This window comes from Anolis sagrei, chromosome X (genome assembly GCF_037176765.1).
Source record: "Anolis sagrei isolate rAnoSag1 chromosome X, rAnoSag1.mat, whole genome shotgun sequence".
Taxonomy (NCBI): Eukaryota; Metazoa; Chordata; class Lepidosauria; order Squamata; family Dactyloidae; genus Anolis; species Anolis sagrei.
Window position 1 is genome coordinate 106,219,990 of NC_090034.1, and position 20,184 is coordinate 106,240,173.

General features: G+C 39.4%; 2 protein-coding genes across 2 annotated transcripts in view; both read right to left on the reverse strand.

The window, feature by feature from the left end:
- Positions 1 to 20,184, reverse strand: part of LOC137094992 (vasodilator-stimulated phosphoprotein-like) — a 91,690-nt gene that overhangs the window by 64,901 nt on the left and 6,605 nt on the right. The window lies entirely within an intron of this gene.
- LOC137097940 (fap1 adhesin-like) lies at positions 9,434 to 18,196 on the reverse strand. The gene is given in 6 exon segments (XM_067473409.1): positions 9,434 to 9,480; positions 15,619 to 16,156; positions 16,441 to 16,640; positions 16,911 to 16,977; positions 17,062 to 17,337; positions 18,191 to 18,196. Coding segments are annotated over 6 exon segments (1,134 nt in total).

Consider the following 20,184-nt stretch of genomic DNA (forward strand, 5'->3'; position numbering starts at 1 on the left):
AATATGTAGATCCATATAATGCAGTTCAGTGCATTCTATGGACAGTATAGACCCATATAATGCAATATGTGGGAAGTATAGATCCATATAAGGCAGTCCAATGCATACTATGGACAGTATAGATCCATATAATGCAGTGCAATGCATGGTATGGATAGTATAGACCCATATAAGGTATATAGGTATGTAGACATATAAGGGCTACCTTATAGGCCCATATAAGGTAGTCCAATGCATACTATTGACAGTATAGACCCATATAATGCAGTTCAATGCATGGTATGGATAGTATAGACCCATATAAGGTATGTAGGTATATAGACATATAAGGACTACCTTATAGGCCCATAGAAGGTAGTTCAATGCATACTAAGGACCCATATAATGCAGTTCAATGCATTGTATGGATAGTATAGAGCCATATAATGCAGTTTAATGCATTATGTGGACAGTTCAATGCACTAATATAATATAGTTCAATGCATTATGTGACTATGTAGATCCATATAATGTGGTTCAGTGCATTATATGGACAGTATAGAGCCATATAATGCAGTTCAATGCATTATGTGGACAGTTCAATGCCCTATATGGGTCTACACTGACCATATAATGCAGTTCTATATGGCCGTGCAAATCTAGCCTCAGTTTGTTTACAAAGTGTGCAACCATCCATCTACTTAAAGACGAAGACGATGGAAAGCTTGCACACTCCCTAAACTCAACACAGTGCTTCTAAGCTCAAAAATAGGCATTTTGGGGCGTTCTTCTTCCTCATTATGAGCTTTGTCTTCTCGCCGCTTGGCCACAAACGTTTGACCACAAGTCTGGTGTGGTTGGTGCCATATGTCTCCCAGGAAAGGGGGACCGAGAACATCGGGGCTGGTTCTGCTTTACTTCTAAGAATGGAAATGCACGTTTTCATGTTCTCCTCCTTCCCCAAATCCCAAATATTCCCCCAAACCTGAGGTTTGTGGAGTGCTTTCCCTTGGTCTCCTCCTTCACTGCTGCCGGAGCCGACCTGTAGGATTTTGGGGCGGTTTGGGAAAGACATTTAGGGTTTCCTCTAGCAAAAACATGAACCTTATTAATGTTCCAGAAGTTCTTCAGACTGCAGGTCCCAGCATCCCCTGCTTCTGGACATGGTTTAAATGTTTTTATGCGTCTAACTCGTACATGAGCAAACTTTGACCTTCCAAGTGTTTTGGACTTCAAATCCCACAATTCCTAACAGCCGGTGATTGTTTAAACCCTTGTGCCGGCAGGACTGCTGACCAAAAGGTCGGCGGTTCAAATCCGCGAGATAGGGTGAGCTCCCATCTGTCAGCTCCAGCTTCTCATGCAGGGAAATGAGAGAAGCCTCCCACAGGATAGTAAAACATCCAGATTGCATAATGATACTAATTATAATAATTATTATAATAATTATTAATTATTATAATAATTAATTATTGTATAAATGCAGTGAATAAATAAATAAATATCCATATAATGATAATAATAATGATAATAATTATCATCATCATCATCATCATCATCATCAAACTGGTATGGAAGCGCTCTCCTTGTGTCACTCCAGCCGTGATACTAATAATTATTAATTATAATACTAATTAATTATTATTAATTATAATAATAATAATTAATTATTGCATAACTGCGGTAAATAAATAAATATGCAAATAACAATAATAATAATTATAAATAATAATAATTAATTACTGTATAAATGTGGTAAATAAATAAATATCCATATAATGATAATAATAATAATAATAATGATAATTATTATCATCATCATCAAACTGGTATGGCAGCGCTGTCCTTGAATCATTCCAGCCGTGATACTACTAATAATTATTATTAATTATTATTAATTATTATAATAATTAATTTTTATGTAAATGCGGCAAATAAATACATAAATATCCATATAATGATAATAATAATGATAATTATTATCATCATCATCATCAAACTGGTATGGAAGCGCTCTCCTTGTGTCATTCCAGCCGTGATACTACTAATAATTATTATTAATTATGATTATTAATTATAATAATTAATTTTATGTAAATGCGGCAAATAAATACATAAATATCCATATAATGATAATAATAATGATAATTATTATCATCATCATCACCAAACTGGTATGGAAGCGCTCTCCTTGTGTCATTCCAGCCATAATACTACTAATTATTATTATTAATAATAATTAATTATAATAATTAATTATCGTATAAATGCGTTAAATACATAAATATCCATATAATGATAATAATAATTATTATAATTAATTATAATAATTAATTATTGTATAAATGTGGTGAATAAATAAATATCCATATAATGATAATAATTATTATAATAATTAATTATAATAATTAATTATTGTATAAATGTGGTAAATAAATAAATAAATATCCATATAATGATAATAATTAATTATTGTATAAATGCGGTAAATAAATATCCATATAATGATAATAATAATAAATTATAATAATTAATTACTGTATAAATGTGGTAAATAAATAAATATCCATATAATGATAATAATGATAATAATAATAATAATAATAAATTATAATAATTAATTACTGTATAAATGTGGTAAATAAATAAATATCCATATAATGATAATAATAATTATAATAATAATTAATTACTGTATAAATGTGGTAAATAAATAAATATCCATAAAATTATGATAATAATAAATATAATAATTAATTATAATAATTATTGTATAAATGCGGTAATTAAATATATATTAATATGATGATAATTATCATTATTATTATCATTATATTAATATTTATTTATTTACCGCATTTATACAATAATTATTATAATGATAATAATAATGATAATTATCATCATCATCAAACTGGTATGGAAGCGCTCTCCTTGTGTCACTCCAGCCATTAGGAATTGTGGGAGTTGAAGTCCAAAACACCTGGAAGGAGAGCTATAGTTTGCCCATGCCTGGTCTAAATGTTGTTGTTATTATTATTATTATTATTATGTTTACTTATATGCAAGGAAACTCAATGCGGCTAACATTAAGTGTTATGGCGCATCTCCCAACGCTCCCGAGTCAAAGACACAGGGATGTTGGGATTTGCAATCCACCAAAGCTGTGAATTGAACAAACTTTGTGTTATGGCGCATCTCCCAACGCTCCCGAGTCAAAGGGGATGTTGGGGTTTGCAATCCACCATAGCTATGGATTGATGGAAACTTTTCCCGTGTTTTTATGATAGGACCAATTAGTAAATGGCATTGAAAACCCAGGAACAGGAAAATAGTGTCGCATCCATAGTGTTATGTGCGGGAGAGGTGTGTCAAAACAGAAGCCCTTCCCTTGAAAACACACACACACCAAACCCTGGGACGAAGCAGCAAGGCGGCATTTGAGACCATGACTCATTTCCTGCGCTGCTTCCTCAGCCCAGCGTTCTTCCTGCTTCTCCACCTCAGAGAAAAGAGGGATATCCCTTTGCAACTGGGAACCGCAGATGTCCTTAGGAGATCTACAGGAACCCTGCCCTTCTATTGAGGCAGCAGCAACGCTATAGGGTTTTTCCAAGCCTTGCCTGGGGTTCAAAGCTGTGACCTTCTTAATATAGGAAAATGAGAAGTATTTAGTATTATAATATTAGTATTGCCAGCTCCTGACTTGCAGCAAGAGCTCTATGGAGCTTCCAACAGGAGTCTTTCTCATTCTTACCTGGGGGAACTATATATTATGAGGAATATATAGTTTCCCCAGGTAAGATAGATGGGGCATCTATATTGCTGCTGAAGATAGGACTCTTTCCTAACCTTACAGGAAGAGGAGGAGGAGGAGGGAGACTTGGCCAAAGATGACCCTGTGACCTTCAGCTGGCCTTTGACTGGGTCAGTCCAATACTATTATTATTATTATTATTATTATTATTATTATTACTACTACTACTATTTGATATGGCCAAAGATGAGTCCGTGACCCTCCTGCATAGGAATCTGGCCAGCTAGCCTTCGACTGGGTCAGCCCAATTACTATTACTATTACTATTACTATTATTATTATTATTATTAGATATGGCCAAAGATGAGCCTGTGACCTTCAGCTGGCCTTTGACTGGGTCAGTCCAATACTATTATTATTATTATTATTATTATTATTATTACTACTACTATTTGATATGGCCAAAGATGAGTCCGTGACCCTCCTGCATAGGAATCTGGCCAGCTAGCCTTCGACTGGGTCAGCCCAATTACTATTACTATTACTATTATTATTATTATTATTAGATATGGCCAAAGATGAGCCTGTGACCTTCAGCTGGCCTTTGACTGGGTCAGCCCTATTATTATTATTATTATTATTATTATTATTATTAGATATGGCCAAAGATGAGCCTGTGACCTTCAGCTGGCCTTTGACTGGGTCAGCCCTATTATTATTATTATTATTATTATTATTATTATTATTATTATTTGATATGGCCAAAGATGAGCCTGTCACCTTCTTGCATAGGAATACAGCCAGCTGGCCTTCAACTGGGTCAGCCCTATTATTATTATTACTTTTATTACTTTTATTACTATTATTAACCAAATTATTACTATTACTATTATTATTATTTGATATGGCCAAAGATTAGCTTGTGACCTTCTTGTATAGGATTACAGCCAACTGGCCTTATCCTGGGTCAGCCCTATTATTATTATTATTATTATTATTATTATTATTAGATATGGACAAAGATGAACCTGTGACCTTCTTACATAGAAATACAGCCAACTGGCCTTATCCTGGGTCAGCTTTATTATTATTATTATTATTATTATTATTATTATTATTATTATTATTATAGTGAAAGGACCAAGGCAGAGACATCTCCAACTCATCCCCTGTTTGGGTATCAGCCAGCACGTCAACGACTTAAATCTAGAAATAGCTTTCTAAGATCTACAGAGACACTCACTGGAACACCTCAGCAAGCGAGAGTCCAAAAGTGGCAGGCCCAAACCCAGAACCTCAACCAATGGCTGATACCAAATGAGAGACTCCCCCCTGGGCACACAGAGGACTGGGCGACCTGGAAGGCACTGAACAGACTGCGCTCTGGCACCACGAGATGCAGAGCCAACCTTCAGAAATGGGGCTACAAAGTGGAATCCTTGACATGCGAGTGTGGAGAGGAGCAAACCACTGACCACCTGCTGCAATGCACCCTGAGCCCTGCCACATACACAATGGAGGACCTTCTTGCAGCAACACCAGAAGCACTCCAAGTGGCCAGATACTCCTCAAAGGACATTTAATCAACTCTCATACTAACAAACTTTGTAATCTGCTTGTTTGCTTTGTTCTGTTAGAAATGTAATATAATTTGACTGGTTGTTCTGACACGACAAATAAATATTATTATTATTATTATTTGACCAAAGATGACTGTTATTATATTATATTATTATTATTATTTTAAATATACTGAGCCAGCCTTACATTATTATTATTATTGTTATTATTATTATTATTATTTTGTTGTCACAGACTCATTTTGGCCATATTTATTTTTATTATTATTATTATTATTGTATTGACGACCTCACCTCTGAGGATGCTTGCCATAGATGCAGGCGAAACGTCAGGAGAAATGCCTCTAGAACATGGCCATATAGCCCGAAAAAACCCACAAGAACTGGATTATTATTATTATTATTATTATTATTATTATTATTATTAAATATGGCCAAAATGAGCTTGTGACCCTCTTGCATGCAAATATGGCCAGCTACCTTATACTAAGTTACCATAATAATAATAATAATAATAATAATAATAATAATAATAATAATAGTGAATCAGTGCAAGATACTCCACTTTGGCAGAAAAAACGAAATGCAAAGATACAGAATGGGGGACAATGCCTGGCTCGAGAGCAGTATGTGTGAAAAAGATCTTGGAGTCCTTGTGGACAACAAGTTAAACATGAGCCAACAATGTGATGTGGCGGCAAAAAAAGCCAATGGGATTTTGGCCTGCATCAATAGGAGCATAGTGTCTAGATCTAAGGAAGTAATGCTACCCCTCTATTCTGCTTTGGTTAGACCACATCTGGAATATTGTGTCCAATTCTGGGCACCACAATTCAAGAGAGATATTGACAAGCTGGAATGTGTCCAGAGGAGGGCGACTCAAAGGATCAAGGGTCTGGAGAACAAGCCCTATGAGGAGCGGCTTAAGGAGCTGGGCATGTTTAGCCTGAAGAAGAGAAGGCTGAGAGGAGATATGATAGCCATGTATAAATATGTGAGAGGAAGCCACAGGGAGGAGGGAGCAAGCTTGTTTTCTGCTTCCTTGGAGACTAGGACGCGGAACAATGGCTTCAAACTACAAGAGAGGAGATTCCATCTGAACATTAGGAAGAACTTCCTGACTGTGAGAGCCGTTCAGCAGTGGAACTCTCTGCCCCGGAGTGTGGTGGAGGCTCCTTCTTTGGAAGCTTTTAAGCAGAGGCTGGATGGCCATTTGTCAGGGGTGATTTGAATGCAATATTCCTGCTTCTTGGCAGGGGGTTGGACTGGATGGCCCTTGAGGTCTCTTCCAACTCTTTGATTCTATGATTCTATGATTCTAGTGTCCCTCTTGCATAGGAATACGGCCAACTGGTCTTATACTGGGACAGGGATGATGGGTGCTGCAGTCTAGCAATACACAAAGGAGTATATAGTTCCAATCCCGCCCCATCTTGGGAACCCTCTTGGGCTGATCTTACCGGAGGGGGGCAGGCCCATTTGCCCCCCCAACAACCTGTCAAAGCGACCCATTTTGGCCACAGCCAGATGGCCGATGGCCTGGCCAGTGCGGCCCGGCCTCCGTCTCTTCCTTTTCTCCCATCAGCCCCAGAGAGAGTTTCCAAGCTGTGAAGTCACAATGCATTGCGACACCTAGAACGTCCTAACTTACGGGTTCTAGGCACAACTAGAAGAAAAATTCCATAATGCAACGGAACGGGGACAGCCACGAGAGTGACCCCAAGTCCTTCTTTCTAAGGATCTCCTGGAATAATGTTTCCTAATGCTTCAGAGCCTGTCCAGTGGCTCGGTCCACAACTTCCAGCATGACCCAGTTTGGGGGATGATGGTGATGATGCCACTTATACCCAATGTCTGTCTCTAGAAACAGAAGTCTAAAATGGCTCACAGTTATTTTTTTAAACCTATACTGATAAAAATCATACTCAAAAGAGCAAAACAGCAGGTTCTCGGAGACCGGTATCAGATCTTGTGGCGGTGAGTTCCGCAAGTTCCTTCCGGTCAGCTGCCTTCCCCTTTCAGAAGAACAGGAACAAACAACGATGGGACACCTTTTCTCTAGCAGAAAAAACAGCTCTTATTTCACAACCAATGACAGATAAATCAATGGATGGATAAATCAATGGATGGGCAAACAGATGTAGGGATACATGGATGGATGGATTGACGGAGAGATGGATAGATAGATAGATAGATAGATAGATAGATAGATAGATAGATAGATAGATAGATACTACAGACAGACAGACAAACAAACAGAGAAACAGGTGGAGGGAGGGAAAGATAGATGGATGGACAGACGGATGAACAAACAGACAGACCAACAGATGACGGGAGGGAGAGAGGGATAGATACACAGACAGATGGATGGAGAGATAGATGGAGGGAGGGAGGATAGATGGATGGATGGATCGATGAATAGATAAATGGATGGACAGACAGACAAACAGACAGACAGATACACAGATGGAGGGAGTGGTAGATAGATGGATGGATGGATGGATGCATAGATGGACAGAAGGATGGATGGATGAGCAGACAAATAGATGGATTGGTGCATGGATGGATGGATATATAGATGGATAGATGGATAGGTGGATAGATAGATAGATAGATAGATAGATAGATAGATAGATAGATAGATAGATAGATAGATGGACAGTTAGATGCATGGATGGACAGAAGGATGAACGGATGGATGGACGGACGGGCAGACAAATAGATGGATTGATGCATGGATGGATAGATAGGTAGATAGATAGGTAGATAGACAAATGGAGGGAGGGAGAGGGGAATAGATGGATGGATGAATAGATAGATGGATGGATGGATGAACAGACAAAAAGACAGATGGAGGGAGGGAGGTACAGATAGACCACCAGAACTTTTTCTGTCCCCTGATCCCTGCAGGGATTCCAGCTCCAAGATAGACAGACAAAGAGATGGATGGATAGATAGACAGAAAAACAGATGGAAGGAGGGGGGATAGATGGATGGATGAACAGATAGATGGATGGACAGACAGACAGAGGGAGGCGAGATGGATGGATGAATAGATGAATGGACGGATGGACAGACAAATGGATGGAGGGGATGGATGGATAGATTGATTGATAGAGGGAGAGAGGGAGGGAGAGAGAGAGAGACAGACAGACAAATAGATTGATGGACGAATAGATAGATGGATAGATGGATGGATAGACAGACAGACAGATAGACGGATGGGTAGATGGACTGACAGACAGACGGAGGGAGGGAGAGAAAGAGACAGATACATGGACAGACAGACAAATAGATGGGTGGATGAATAGATAGATGGATGGATAGACAAAACGGACAGATAGACAAACGGAGGGAGGAATGATAGATAGATGGATGGATGGATGGATGGATGGATGGATGGATGAATGGATGGATATATAGAGAGGGGGGGAGGGAGAGGGAGGGACATGGGGGATGGATGGGTGGATGGATGAATGGACAGACAGACAGACAAACAGATAGGGGGAAGGATGGATAGATAGATACTATAGATAGACAAACAGAAGGACAAACAGAGGGAGAGATAGAGAGAGAGATAGATAGATAGATAGATAGATAGATAGGATAGATAGATAGAGGAGCGAGAAAGATGGATGGACGGAGGGGTAGAGGTCTATCTGAGTCACACATTTAAACAAAAATTAGTAAAAAATAGTAAACTGTAACAGATTGATATTGACTCCAGGCCCATCCAAGGGCAGCCATGCCGCAAAATAGTACAACAAAACCCCAAATCCACAAAGTATAAAAGGCACCATTGGTTTCTCCCATTGGACAAAGAAATCCACAACCACAGAAGAGGCAAATGGGGGAGATACTCAGAGTCACGGTGAGCAATACAAGTCCTGTGTTGGAACCTGCCAGCCTTACATCCCATCCCTTGTTGTTGTTGTTGTTGTTGTTGTTGTTGTTGTTGTGTGCCATGGCAAACATGTAACAGTCTTAATGTCAAGAGGCTGAGAGAGTGTGACTGGCCCAAGGTAACTCAATGGGCTTTCATGGTGGAAAAGGGGTTGGAATCTAGGTCTCCGTCTGCAGGCATTTCCATCCAACTTCTGCTGTCCTTTGTAAAGGGTTAAACCGCACAATGGGCGCACGCACATATCGGCACGCTCTCCTTCCCTGTATCGTGTACACATTGGAAACAGGAAGCTGGGGAAATTTACAGAGCCATTTCCTGCTATTGGGGTAATCGGCGGAGCCAAAGACAAAGCCGAAGTAGAGACGCTCAAGACATAAATCCTAAATCACTAGCCATCCCCTGCCACGCGTTGCTGTGGCCCAGTTTGTGTATATGTGTTTTGTGCATGTACATATGTGTTTACGTGTTAATACGGGTAGCCATATTTTGTTCATTTTCATGGTTTCCTCCTTTCTGTTGACATTGTCCACCTGCTTCTTGTGGACTTCAGTGGCTTCTCTGTGTAGTCTGACATGGTGGTTGAGAGAGTGGTCCAGCATTTCTGTGTTCTCAAATAATACGCTGTGCCCAGGCTGGTTCATCAGGTGCTCTGCTATGGCTGACTTCTCTGGTTGAAGTAGTCTGCAGTGCCTTCCATGTTCCTTGATGCGTGTCTGGGCAATGCTGCTGCGTTGGGTGGTCCCTCTGGAGACTTCTTGTCCACGGCTGCATGGTACATGGTAGACTCCTGCAGAGGTGAGAGGATCCCTCTTGTCCTTTGCTGAACGGAGCATTGGTTGGATTTTCTTGGTGGGTCTGTGGATAGTTTGTATGTTGTGTTTCCTCATCAGCTTCCCTCTGCGGTCAGTGGTTCCCTTGATGTCTGGCAAGAACCCTTTTCCTCTGGGTGGATCTTCGTCTTGACTCTTGTGGCTTGTTCTCGGTGGTCTTGCAGCTCTTCTGCTGTCTGAGGTGGAGTCTCCATTGGCCTGGAGAGCCCAGTTGAGGTGGTCACGTTCATCTTGGAGAAGGTGGGCTTCCCAGATTCTTTTTGCATGGTCTGCTAAGGCTTTCATGGGGCTTCTTTTCCAACTTCTATGGAATCTGAACCATAGAATCATAGAATCCTAGAGTTGGAAGAGACCTCATGGGCCATCATCCAGTCCAACCCCATTCTGCCAAGAAGCAGGAATATTGCATTCAAATCACCCCTGACAGATGGCCATCCAGCCTATGTTTAAAAGCTTCCAAAGAAGGAGCCTCCACCACACTCCGGGGCAGAGAGTTCCACTGCTGAACGGCTCTCACAGTCAGGAAGTTCTTCCTCATGTTCAGGTGGAATCTCCAATGCAATTAAGGCCAGGAACACGAGTCAAGGAACATGGAAGGCACTGCAGACTCCTTCAACCAGAGAAGGCAGCCATAGCAGAGCACCTGATGAACCAACCTGGATACAGCGTATTATTCGAGAACACAGAAATGCTGGAACACTCTCACAACCACCATGTCAGGCTACACAGAGAAGCCATTGAAATCCACAAGAAGCATGTGGACAATTTCAACAGAAAGGAGGAAACCATGAAAATGAACAAAATCTGGCTACCAGTATTAAAAAAAACTCTAAAATTACAACAGCAAAACAACAGAGAGGAAACAATCTGGGACATCTTAACACCTCTCAACAAAAGATTGTCCCAGGCACTGCCAGGCCATCAAAGGCTAATCAAGGTGGTTGGTTGAAACATTCACACCTAGCTCCAACAGACAAGAGTTCTTTGTCCCACCCTGGTCATTCCACAGATATATAAACCCTTTTCCCTACTTCTAACAGACCTCACTACTTCTGAGGATGCTTGCCACAGATGCAGGCGAAATGTCAGGAGAGAATGCCTCTAGAACATGGCCATATAGCCCAAAAAAACCTACAACAACCCAGTGATTCCGGCCATGAAAGCCTTCGACAATACAATAATTAAAATGAAGAACAATTTTAACAAATATGAACTTATTAGTACTTCAATGGGAAGTGTGGGCTTGCTTTTGGCTGATGAGATGGGATTGTTGTTGTTGTTGTTGTTGTTGTTGTGTGCTTTCAAGTCATTTCAGGCCTAGGCTGACCCTGAGTGAGGGCCGGGTAAATGACCTTGGAGGGCCGTATCCGGCCCCCGGGCCTTAGTTTGAGGACCCCTGATCAAGGACATCTAATCACCTCTCAACAAAAGATTGCCCCAGGCACTGCCAGGCCATCAAATGCTAATCAAGGTGGTCAGTTGAAACATTCACACCTAGCTCCAGCAGACAAGAGTTCTTTGTCCCACCCCGGTCATTTCACAGATGTATAAACCCATTTTCCTAGTTCCAACAGACCTCACTATCTCTGAGGATGCTTGCCATAGATGCAGGCGAAACGTCAGGAGAGAATGCCTCTAGAACATGGCCATATAGCCCAAAAAAACCTACAGCCCTCAAATCCCCGTTTGCAAAGAGAACGGTGGAAGGAACGATCTAGGAAAAGTCCCTTCTCTGCCTGCATCTGAGGCCCAGACAGCTGGAGCCTTTGCAGCTGCTGGAGATGCCAAAGAGATACTCCAAGTTGCAGAGATATATACTCTTACCCCCTCTTTGCAGCTGCTCATTCCTTTTCCTGACCTTCCTTTGTGTCGATTTCACTGCTAATTTGGGTCCACAAAAGCGGAGCGGAGGAATGGGGGTCAAGAAACCGCTACCTGAGAACACCTCTTTAGGAGTTTCTAGGTCTCCCAATAGGATTCAATGGTCAAGTCTGCCATAGAAACACATTGCAACATTGCACATTCCTAGAGTTGGAAGAGACCTCCTGGGCCGTCATCCAGTCCAACCCCATTCTGCCAAGAAGCAGGAATATTGCATTCAAATCAGCCCTGACAGATGGCCATCCAGTCTCTGTTTCAAAGCCTCCAAAGAAGGAGCCTCCACCACACTCCGGGGCAGAGAGTTCCACTGCTGAACGGCTCTCACAGTCAGGAAGTTTTTCCTCATGTTCAGGTGGAATCTCCTTTCTTGTCGTTTGAAGCCAATGCTTCAATTGGCCCTCCCGTTTATTCTGATTTTCCATTGTTATTTTGCTTCATTTGTTTTATTTTCCTACTGTATGTATTTTATTTTGCTGTAATTTTTGTCGTTCAGTATTTTGTATTTCATTTTTGCTGTATTGTATCTTTGGGCTTGGCCTCATGTTAGCTGCCCCGAGATGTTGGCAGGGTATAAATAAAGATTATTATTATTATTATTATTGTTATTCTGTATATAAATAAAAATGTAATGTTCGTTTGTGGGATTAACATAACTCAAAACCCACTGGACGAATTGCTACCAAATTTGGACACAACACACCTAACAACCCACCATTATTATTATTATTATTCAGTTTCCATATATCCTGCTATTGGTTTGTTGTTTGTTGCATGGCTTTTCCCTTTGAATTATTATTATTATTATTATTATTATTATTATTATTCAGTTTCTATATATTCTGCTATTGGTTTGTTGTTTGTTGCATGGCTTTTCCCTTTGAATAATAATAATAATAATCCTGCTATTGGTTTGTTGTTTGTTGCATGGCTTTTCCCTTTGAATAATAATAATAATAATAATAATAATAATAATAATAATAATCCTGCTATTGGTTTGTTGTTTGTTGCATGGCTTTTCCCTCTGAATAATAATAATAATAATAATAATAATAATAATAATAATAATAATAATAATCCTGCTATTGGTTTGTTGTTTGTAGCATGGCTTTTCCCTCTGAATAATAATAATAATAATAATAATAATAATAATAATAATAATAATAATAATAATCCTGCTATTGGTTTGTTGTTTGTTGCATGGCTTTTCCCTTTGAATAATAATAATAATAATAATAATAATAATAATAATAATAATAATAATCCTGCTATTGGTTTGTTGTTTGTTGCATGGCTTTTCCCTTTGAATAATAATAATAATAATAATAATAATAATAATAATAATAATAATCCTGCTATTGGTTTGTTGTTTGTAGCATGGCTTTTCCCTCTGAATAATAATAATAATAATAATAATAATAATAATAATAATAATTCTGCTATTGGTTTGTTGTTTGTAGCATGGCTTTTCCCTCTGAATAATAATAATAATAATAATAATAATAATAATAATAATCCTGCTATTGGTTTGTTGTTTGTTGCATGGCTTTTCCCTCTGAATAATAATAATAATAATAATAATAATAATAATAATAATAATAATCCTGCTATTGGTTTGTTGTTTGTTGCATGGCTTTTCCCTCTGAATAATAATAATAATAATAATAATAATAATAATATATTATTATTATTATTATATATATATATATATATATATATTATTCAGTTTATATATATCCTGCTATTGGTTTGTTGTTTGTTGCATGCATGGCTTTTCCCTTTGAATTATTATTATTATTATTATTATTATTATTCAAGAGGAAAAGCCACTCAGGAAATGACAAACAGATAGCAGGATAAAAAATAAACGCAATAATAAATAAATACATACATAATATTCAAGAGGAAAAGCCTCAGAAGGAAATGACAAACCGATGCCTGATTCAGACGAATGGGCAGAAAAGCCTGATTCAAGACCGAATGATTTATTGCCTCGAAAAACAAGACTTTGCAGAGCTAAAAGCCAGCATGGCTTCATCCTATATCAACGACCTGACAAGCCGGAAGGAACCATGCAATGCTATGGAGCCCTGGGAGTTGTAGTTTGTCAAGATTTTCATGAAAGAGCAACCACCACACCAGGGAACAAAGGGTACATCTACACTGTGTATTGATTACAGGTTGACATCAGGAAGAACTTCCTGACTGTGAGAGCCGTTCAGCGGTGGAACTCTCTGCCCCGGAGTGTGGTGGAGGCTCCTTCTTTGGAAGCTTTTAAGCAGAGGCTGGATGGCCATCTGTCAGGGGTGATTTGAATGCAATATTCCTGCTTCTTGGCAGAATGGGGTTGGACTGGATGGCCCAGGAGGTCTCTTCCAACTCTTTGATTCTATGATTCTATGATTCTCTATAACTGGGAGAGAGTGTTAAAGACCTGGGAAAACTACAGCTCTCAGGATTCCATAGCATTGAGACACAGCACTCAAAGTGGAGTCAAACCGCATTGTTTCTACAGTGTAGATGCCCAATGAGATGGATTTGTCCTCTAGTTGCCCCTCTATGAAGTACTTGGCTAACCTTTTGTCTCTGAAACACTCAAAAAAACACCTTTGCTTCCCTTTTTTTGACCAAATATGACAAAGAACACAGTGTAAAGGGAATGTATCACCACGTGAGTCAACCAGAGAATGAATGCAAACCCCGAAGAGAGAAGTAAGGGAAATGACTCTATTCACGCATCTGTTTAATGGAAATATCAAGTGGCAATGGACTCACTAGCCTCGAATAGGTGCATCTACACTGTAGAATTAACAGTTTGAGACCACTTTGACTGATCAAAGCTCAATGCTATGGAACCTTGGGATTACTAGTTTGTACTCTTGGGCAGAGAAGGCTTGCGAAACAACCACTCCTAGGATTCTACTGCATTGAACTACGGCAGTTAAAGTGGTGCCAAACTGGTTTAATTGCACAGTGTGGACGCACTCACTATCTCTAGAATTAGAGATGAGAAATTGGGTGACCTTTTCCTGCTGCTGGAGCTAACACTCAGAACTCGTGTAAATAGTACTTCCCTTTAAATGGATACTGGTTGAAGCTTAATTAATTATATAGCAAAGACTTCAATGCTCAACTTTACAGATAGAAATATATATGTGGATATATAGATATACCTACAGATAAATAGAAGGCTACATATATAGAGGGCTAGATAAATAGTTGGATAGATAGAGAGATAGATGGATGGGTGGACGGACAGAGAGACAAATCAATGGATGGATGGATGGATAGATAGGTGGATGGATGGATAGATGGATAGACAGACAGACAGATGGACTTATAGATGGATAGCTAGATGCATGAATGTTCAGATGGATAGAGGGCTGGCTGGGTAGATAGGTAGACAGAAGAATAGATAGAGAGATGGATGGATAGACAGACACATAGATGGATTGATGAATGGATGGATGCATGGATGGATGGATAGATGGATAGACAGACACATAGATGGATTGATGCATGGATGGATGGATAGATGGATGGATGGATGGATGGATGGATGGACAGACACATAAATGGATTGATGCATGCATGGATGGATGGGTGGATAGATAGATGGATGGATAAGTGGATAGATGGATGGATGGATGATAGATGGACATAGATGAATAGCTAGATTCATGGATGTACAGAAGGATAGAGGGATGGGTGGATGAGTAGATAGATAGATGAATGGATAGAGGGATAGATGGATGGGTGGACGGACAGATAAAAAGATGAATTAATGCATGGCTGGATGGATAGACAGATGGATGGAAGAATAGATGGCTAGGTAGATGCATGGATGGACAGCTGGATAGAGGGCTGGCTCGGAAGATAGGTAGGCAGAAGAATGGATAGAGAGATGGATGGATGGATAGACACATAGATGTATTGATGGATGGATGGATGGATAGGTGTATGGATAGGTGGATGGATAGATAGATGAACTTATAGATGGATAGGGAGATGCATGGATGGACAGATGGATAGAGGGCTGGCTGGGTAGATAGGTAGACAGAGGAATGGATAGAGAAATGGATGGATGGACAGACACATAGATGGATTGATGCATGCATGGATGGATTGATGGATGGATGGATGGATGGATGGATGGATGGATGGATGGATGGATAGATGGATAGATAGATAGGTGGATAGGTGGATAGATGGACTTATAGATGGATAGCTAGATGCATGGTTGGACAGAAGGATAGAGGGATGGATGGATGGGTAGATAGGTAGAGATAGATAGACAGATGAATGGATAGAGGGATAGATGGATGGGTGGATGAATGAATGAACAGACAGACAAATAGATGAATGGATGGATGGATGGAAACACGTAGATGGATGGATGGACGGACAGACGGATGGATAGCTAGATGCATGAATGGACAGATGGAAAGAGGGCTGGCTGGGTAGATAGGTAGACAGAAGAATGGATAGAGAAATGGATGGATATAGACAGACACATAGATGGATTGATGGATAGATGGATAGGTGAATAGATGGATGGATGGATTCATGGATGGACAGAAGGATAGAGTGATGGATGGATGGGTAGATCAGTAGATGGATAGACAGATGAATGGATAGAGGGATGGATGGATGGACAGACACATAGATGGATTGATGCATGCATGCATGCATGGATGGATAGGTAGACAGAAGAATGGATAGAGAAATGGATGGATGGATGGATGGACAGACACATAGATGGATTGATGGATGGATGGATGGATAGATAGATAGATAGATAGTGGACTTATAGATGGATAGCTAGATTCATGGATGGACAGAAGGATAGAGTGATGGGTGGATGGGTAGATTGGTAGTTAGACAGATGAATGGATAGAGGGATAGATGGATGGACAGACAAATAGATGAATTGATGCATGGCTGGATGGATAGATAGATGGATAATTGGATAGATAGATGGCTGGATGGATGGATAGATGGAAGAATAGATGGATACCTAGATGCATGGAAGGATAGATGAATAGAGGGCTGGCTGGGTAGATAGGTAGACAAAAGAATGGGTAGAGAGATGGATGGATGGACGGATGGACAGACAGACAGACAGACAGACACATAGATGGATTGATGCATGGATGGATGGATGGATGGATGGATGGATGGATCGATGGATAGACTTATAGATGGATAGCTAGATGCATGGATGGACAGAAGGATAGAGGGATGGATGGATGGATGGATGGATGGATGGGTAGGTAGATAGATAGATGAATGAATAGAGGGATAGATGGATTTATGGACGGACGGACAGACAAATAGATGAATTTATGCATGGCTGGATGGATAGATAGATGGATAATTGGATGGATGGATGGAAGAATAGATGGATAGCTAGATGCATGGATGGACAGATGGATAGAGGGCTGGTTGAATGGATGGATGAGTAGATAGGAAGATAGATGAATGGATAAAGGGCTGGATGAATGGATGGACAGATTGACGAATAGGTAGGTGGGTGGGTGGGTGAATGGATAGATAGCAGGATGGATGGATGGATGGATGGGTAGGTAGATAGGTAGATAGACAGGCAGACAGACAGATAGACAGAGAGAGTGATGTGTGGCTAGATGGATAGATAGACAGACAGACAGATAGATGTTATGCATTTTAACGTTTGGGGCTGAATTGTATTGCGATGTTTACCTTAAACCCATGTCACTTTGGGGAAGAATTGATTTCTGTACATTATTTTCCAATGCTGGCCCATTATCCAGGTGAATGAGTCCACAAACATATAATATGTTTGCTTTTCACCAAGCACCTAGAGACCAAAACCCTTCCACTTTAAGTATTTTTGGCTCTTTGCTTTCAAAGACACTGACGGACAGCCCTTTTCTGGGAAATACAGGTTTTCTGGAGATGGGCCTGATAAAAAGGTAACTGGGTGGAGAAGAGCTATGTCGCAATCCAAGGAAAGACAGCCAGCGAGTGACTAAGAGAGGATGGTGAGGAATTCCAGGTAGCATTTGCAAATCAGGAACAAGGTGCTAAGTATCCCAAGGACAAGGGTCCATCAACACTGTGGAGAGAGAGCAGCTTGGCCCCTATTGAACTGCTCAATGTGAAGGAATCCTGGGAGTTGTCGTTTTCCGAGGACTTAGCCTTCCCTGGCCAAAGAGTGCTAAGGCCTCCCCAAACTACAACTCCCAGGATGCCATTAGCAGCTAAAGTGGTGTCTAATTACCTCCATTTAGGTTTGTTTTAAGAGAGATAAAGTGGAACAGAAATAAACAAACAAATAATAAGGATAATAATAATTCTACAAAAGCAAGATGGAAATGCATAAATGACTATAATAATAATAATAATAATAATAATAATAATTCTACAAGAGCAAGAGGAAAATGCATAAATGACCATAATAATAATAATAATAATTTTAGAAAAGCAAAATGAAAATGCATAAATGACCATAATAATAATAATTATTATTATTATTATTATTCCACAAGAGCAAGATGAAATGACCATAATAATAATAATAATAATAATTCTAGAAAAGCAAAATGAAAATGCATAAATGACTATAATAATAATAATAATAATAATAATAATTCTACAAGAGGAAAATGCATAAATGACCATAATAATAATAATAATAATTCTAGAAAAGCAAAATGAAAATGCATAAATGACCATAATAATAATAATAATAATAATAATAATAATTCCACAAGAGCAAGATGAAAATACATAAATGACCATAATAATAATAATAATAATAATAATAATAATAATTCTACAAAAGTAAGATGAAAATGCATAAATGACCATAATAATAATAATAAAAATAATAATTCTACAAAAGCAAGATGAAAATGCATAATTGAGCATAATAATAATAATAATAATAATAATAATAATAATAATAGCTTTGAGCCACTGCATTTCAAATAGTGCCAAAATGGATTAACTGTACAATGCAGACGCGGCTTTAGAGCAGGCATACTTTTTGCGATCTTCCTGCAGGCGTTGCAATGAAGGAGTCGTTTTGCTTCCCGCAAGGGGAAGCTGGCCTTGCATAATGAATGGTATTGTCTATTAGGCGTTTGCTTTTTTAATGGCAGTGCTTTTAAACCTTATTGATCTTCTAAAAAAACAATTATTTTTAGAGAGTGGTCGGCTTTTCCTATATAATGAAAGGGATGGATATGCTATTTCTGGGGGGCACCCAAAGGCCATCTAGTCCAGCCCCCCAGGACCAGTGTGTTGTGTGTACAAAGCACATATCATTGGAATTATAATATTTTTGAATGTATTACCTGCCTCTCCTTATGTCTCAAGGTGGGGTACAACAGAGGTAAAATCTATATAAATAACAATGTAAAGATGCAGGCGAAACGTCAGGAGAGAATGCCTCTAGACCATGGCCATATAGCCTGAAAAAACCTACAACAACCCAATGTAACGTTCGTTTGTGGGATTAACAGAACTCAAAAACCACTGGATGAATTGACACCAAATTTGGACACAAGACGCCTAACAACCCAATGTATGACCTTCAGTCAAAAAATTGTCACTTGGGAGTTGTAGTTGCTGGGATTTATAGTTCACCTACAATCAAAGAGCATTCTGAACTCCACCAATGATGGAATTGAACCAAACTTGGCACACAGAACTCCCATGACCAGCAGAAAACACTAGAAGGGTCTCGTGGGCATTGACCTTAAGTTTCAGAGTTGTAGTTGCTGGGATTTATAGTTCACTTACAATCAAAGAGCATTGTGAACCCCACCAATGATGGAGTTGAACCAAACGTGGTACACAGAACTCCTATGACCAACAGAAAATACTAGAAGGGTTTGGTGGGCATTGACCTTAGGTTTGGGAGTTGTAGTTCACCTACATTCAGAGAGCACTGTGGACTCAAACAATGATGGATCTCGGCATTCCATATGCCCAAATGTGAACATTGGTGGAGTTTGGGGAAAATAGACCTTGACATTTGGGAGTTGTAGTTGCTAGGATTTATAGTTCACCTACAATCAAAGAGCATTCTGAATTCCACCAACAATGGAACTGAACCAAACGTGGTACACAGGACTCCCAACAGAAAACACTAGAAGGGTTTGCTGGGCATTGACCTTAAGTTTGGGAGTTGTAGTTCACCTACATCCAGAGAGCACTGTGGATTCAAACAATGATGGATCTGGGCATTCCATATGCCCAAATGTGAAC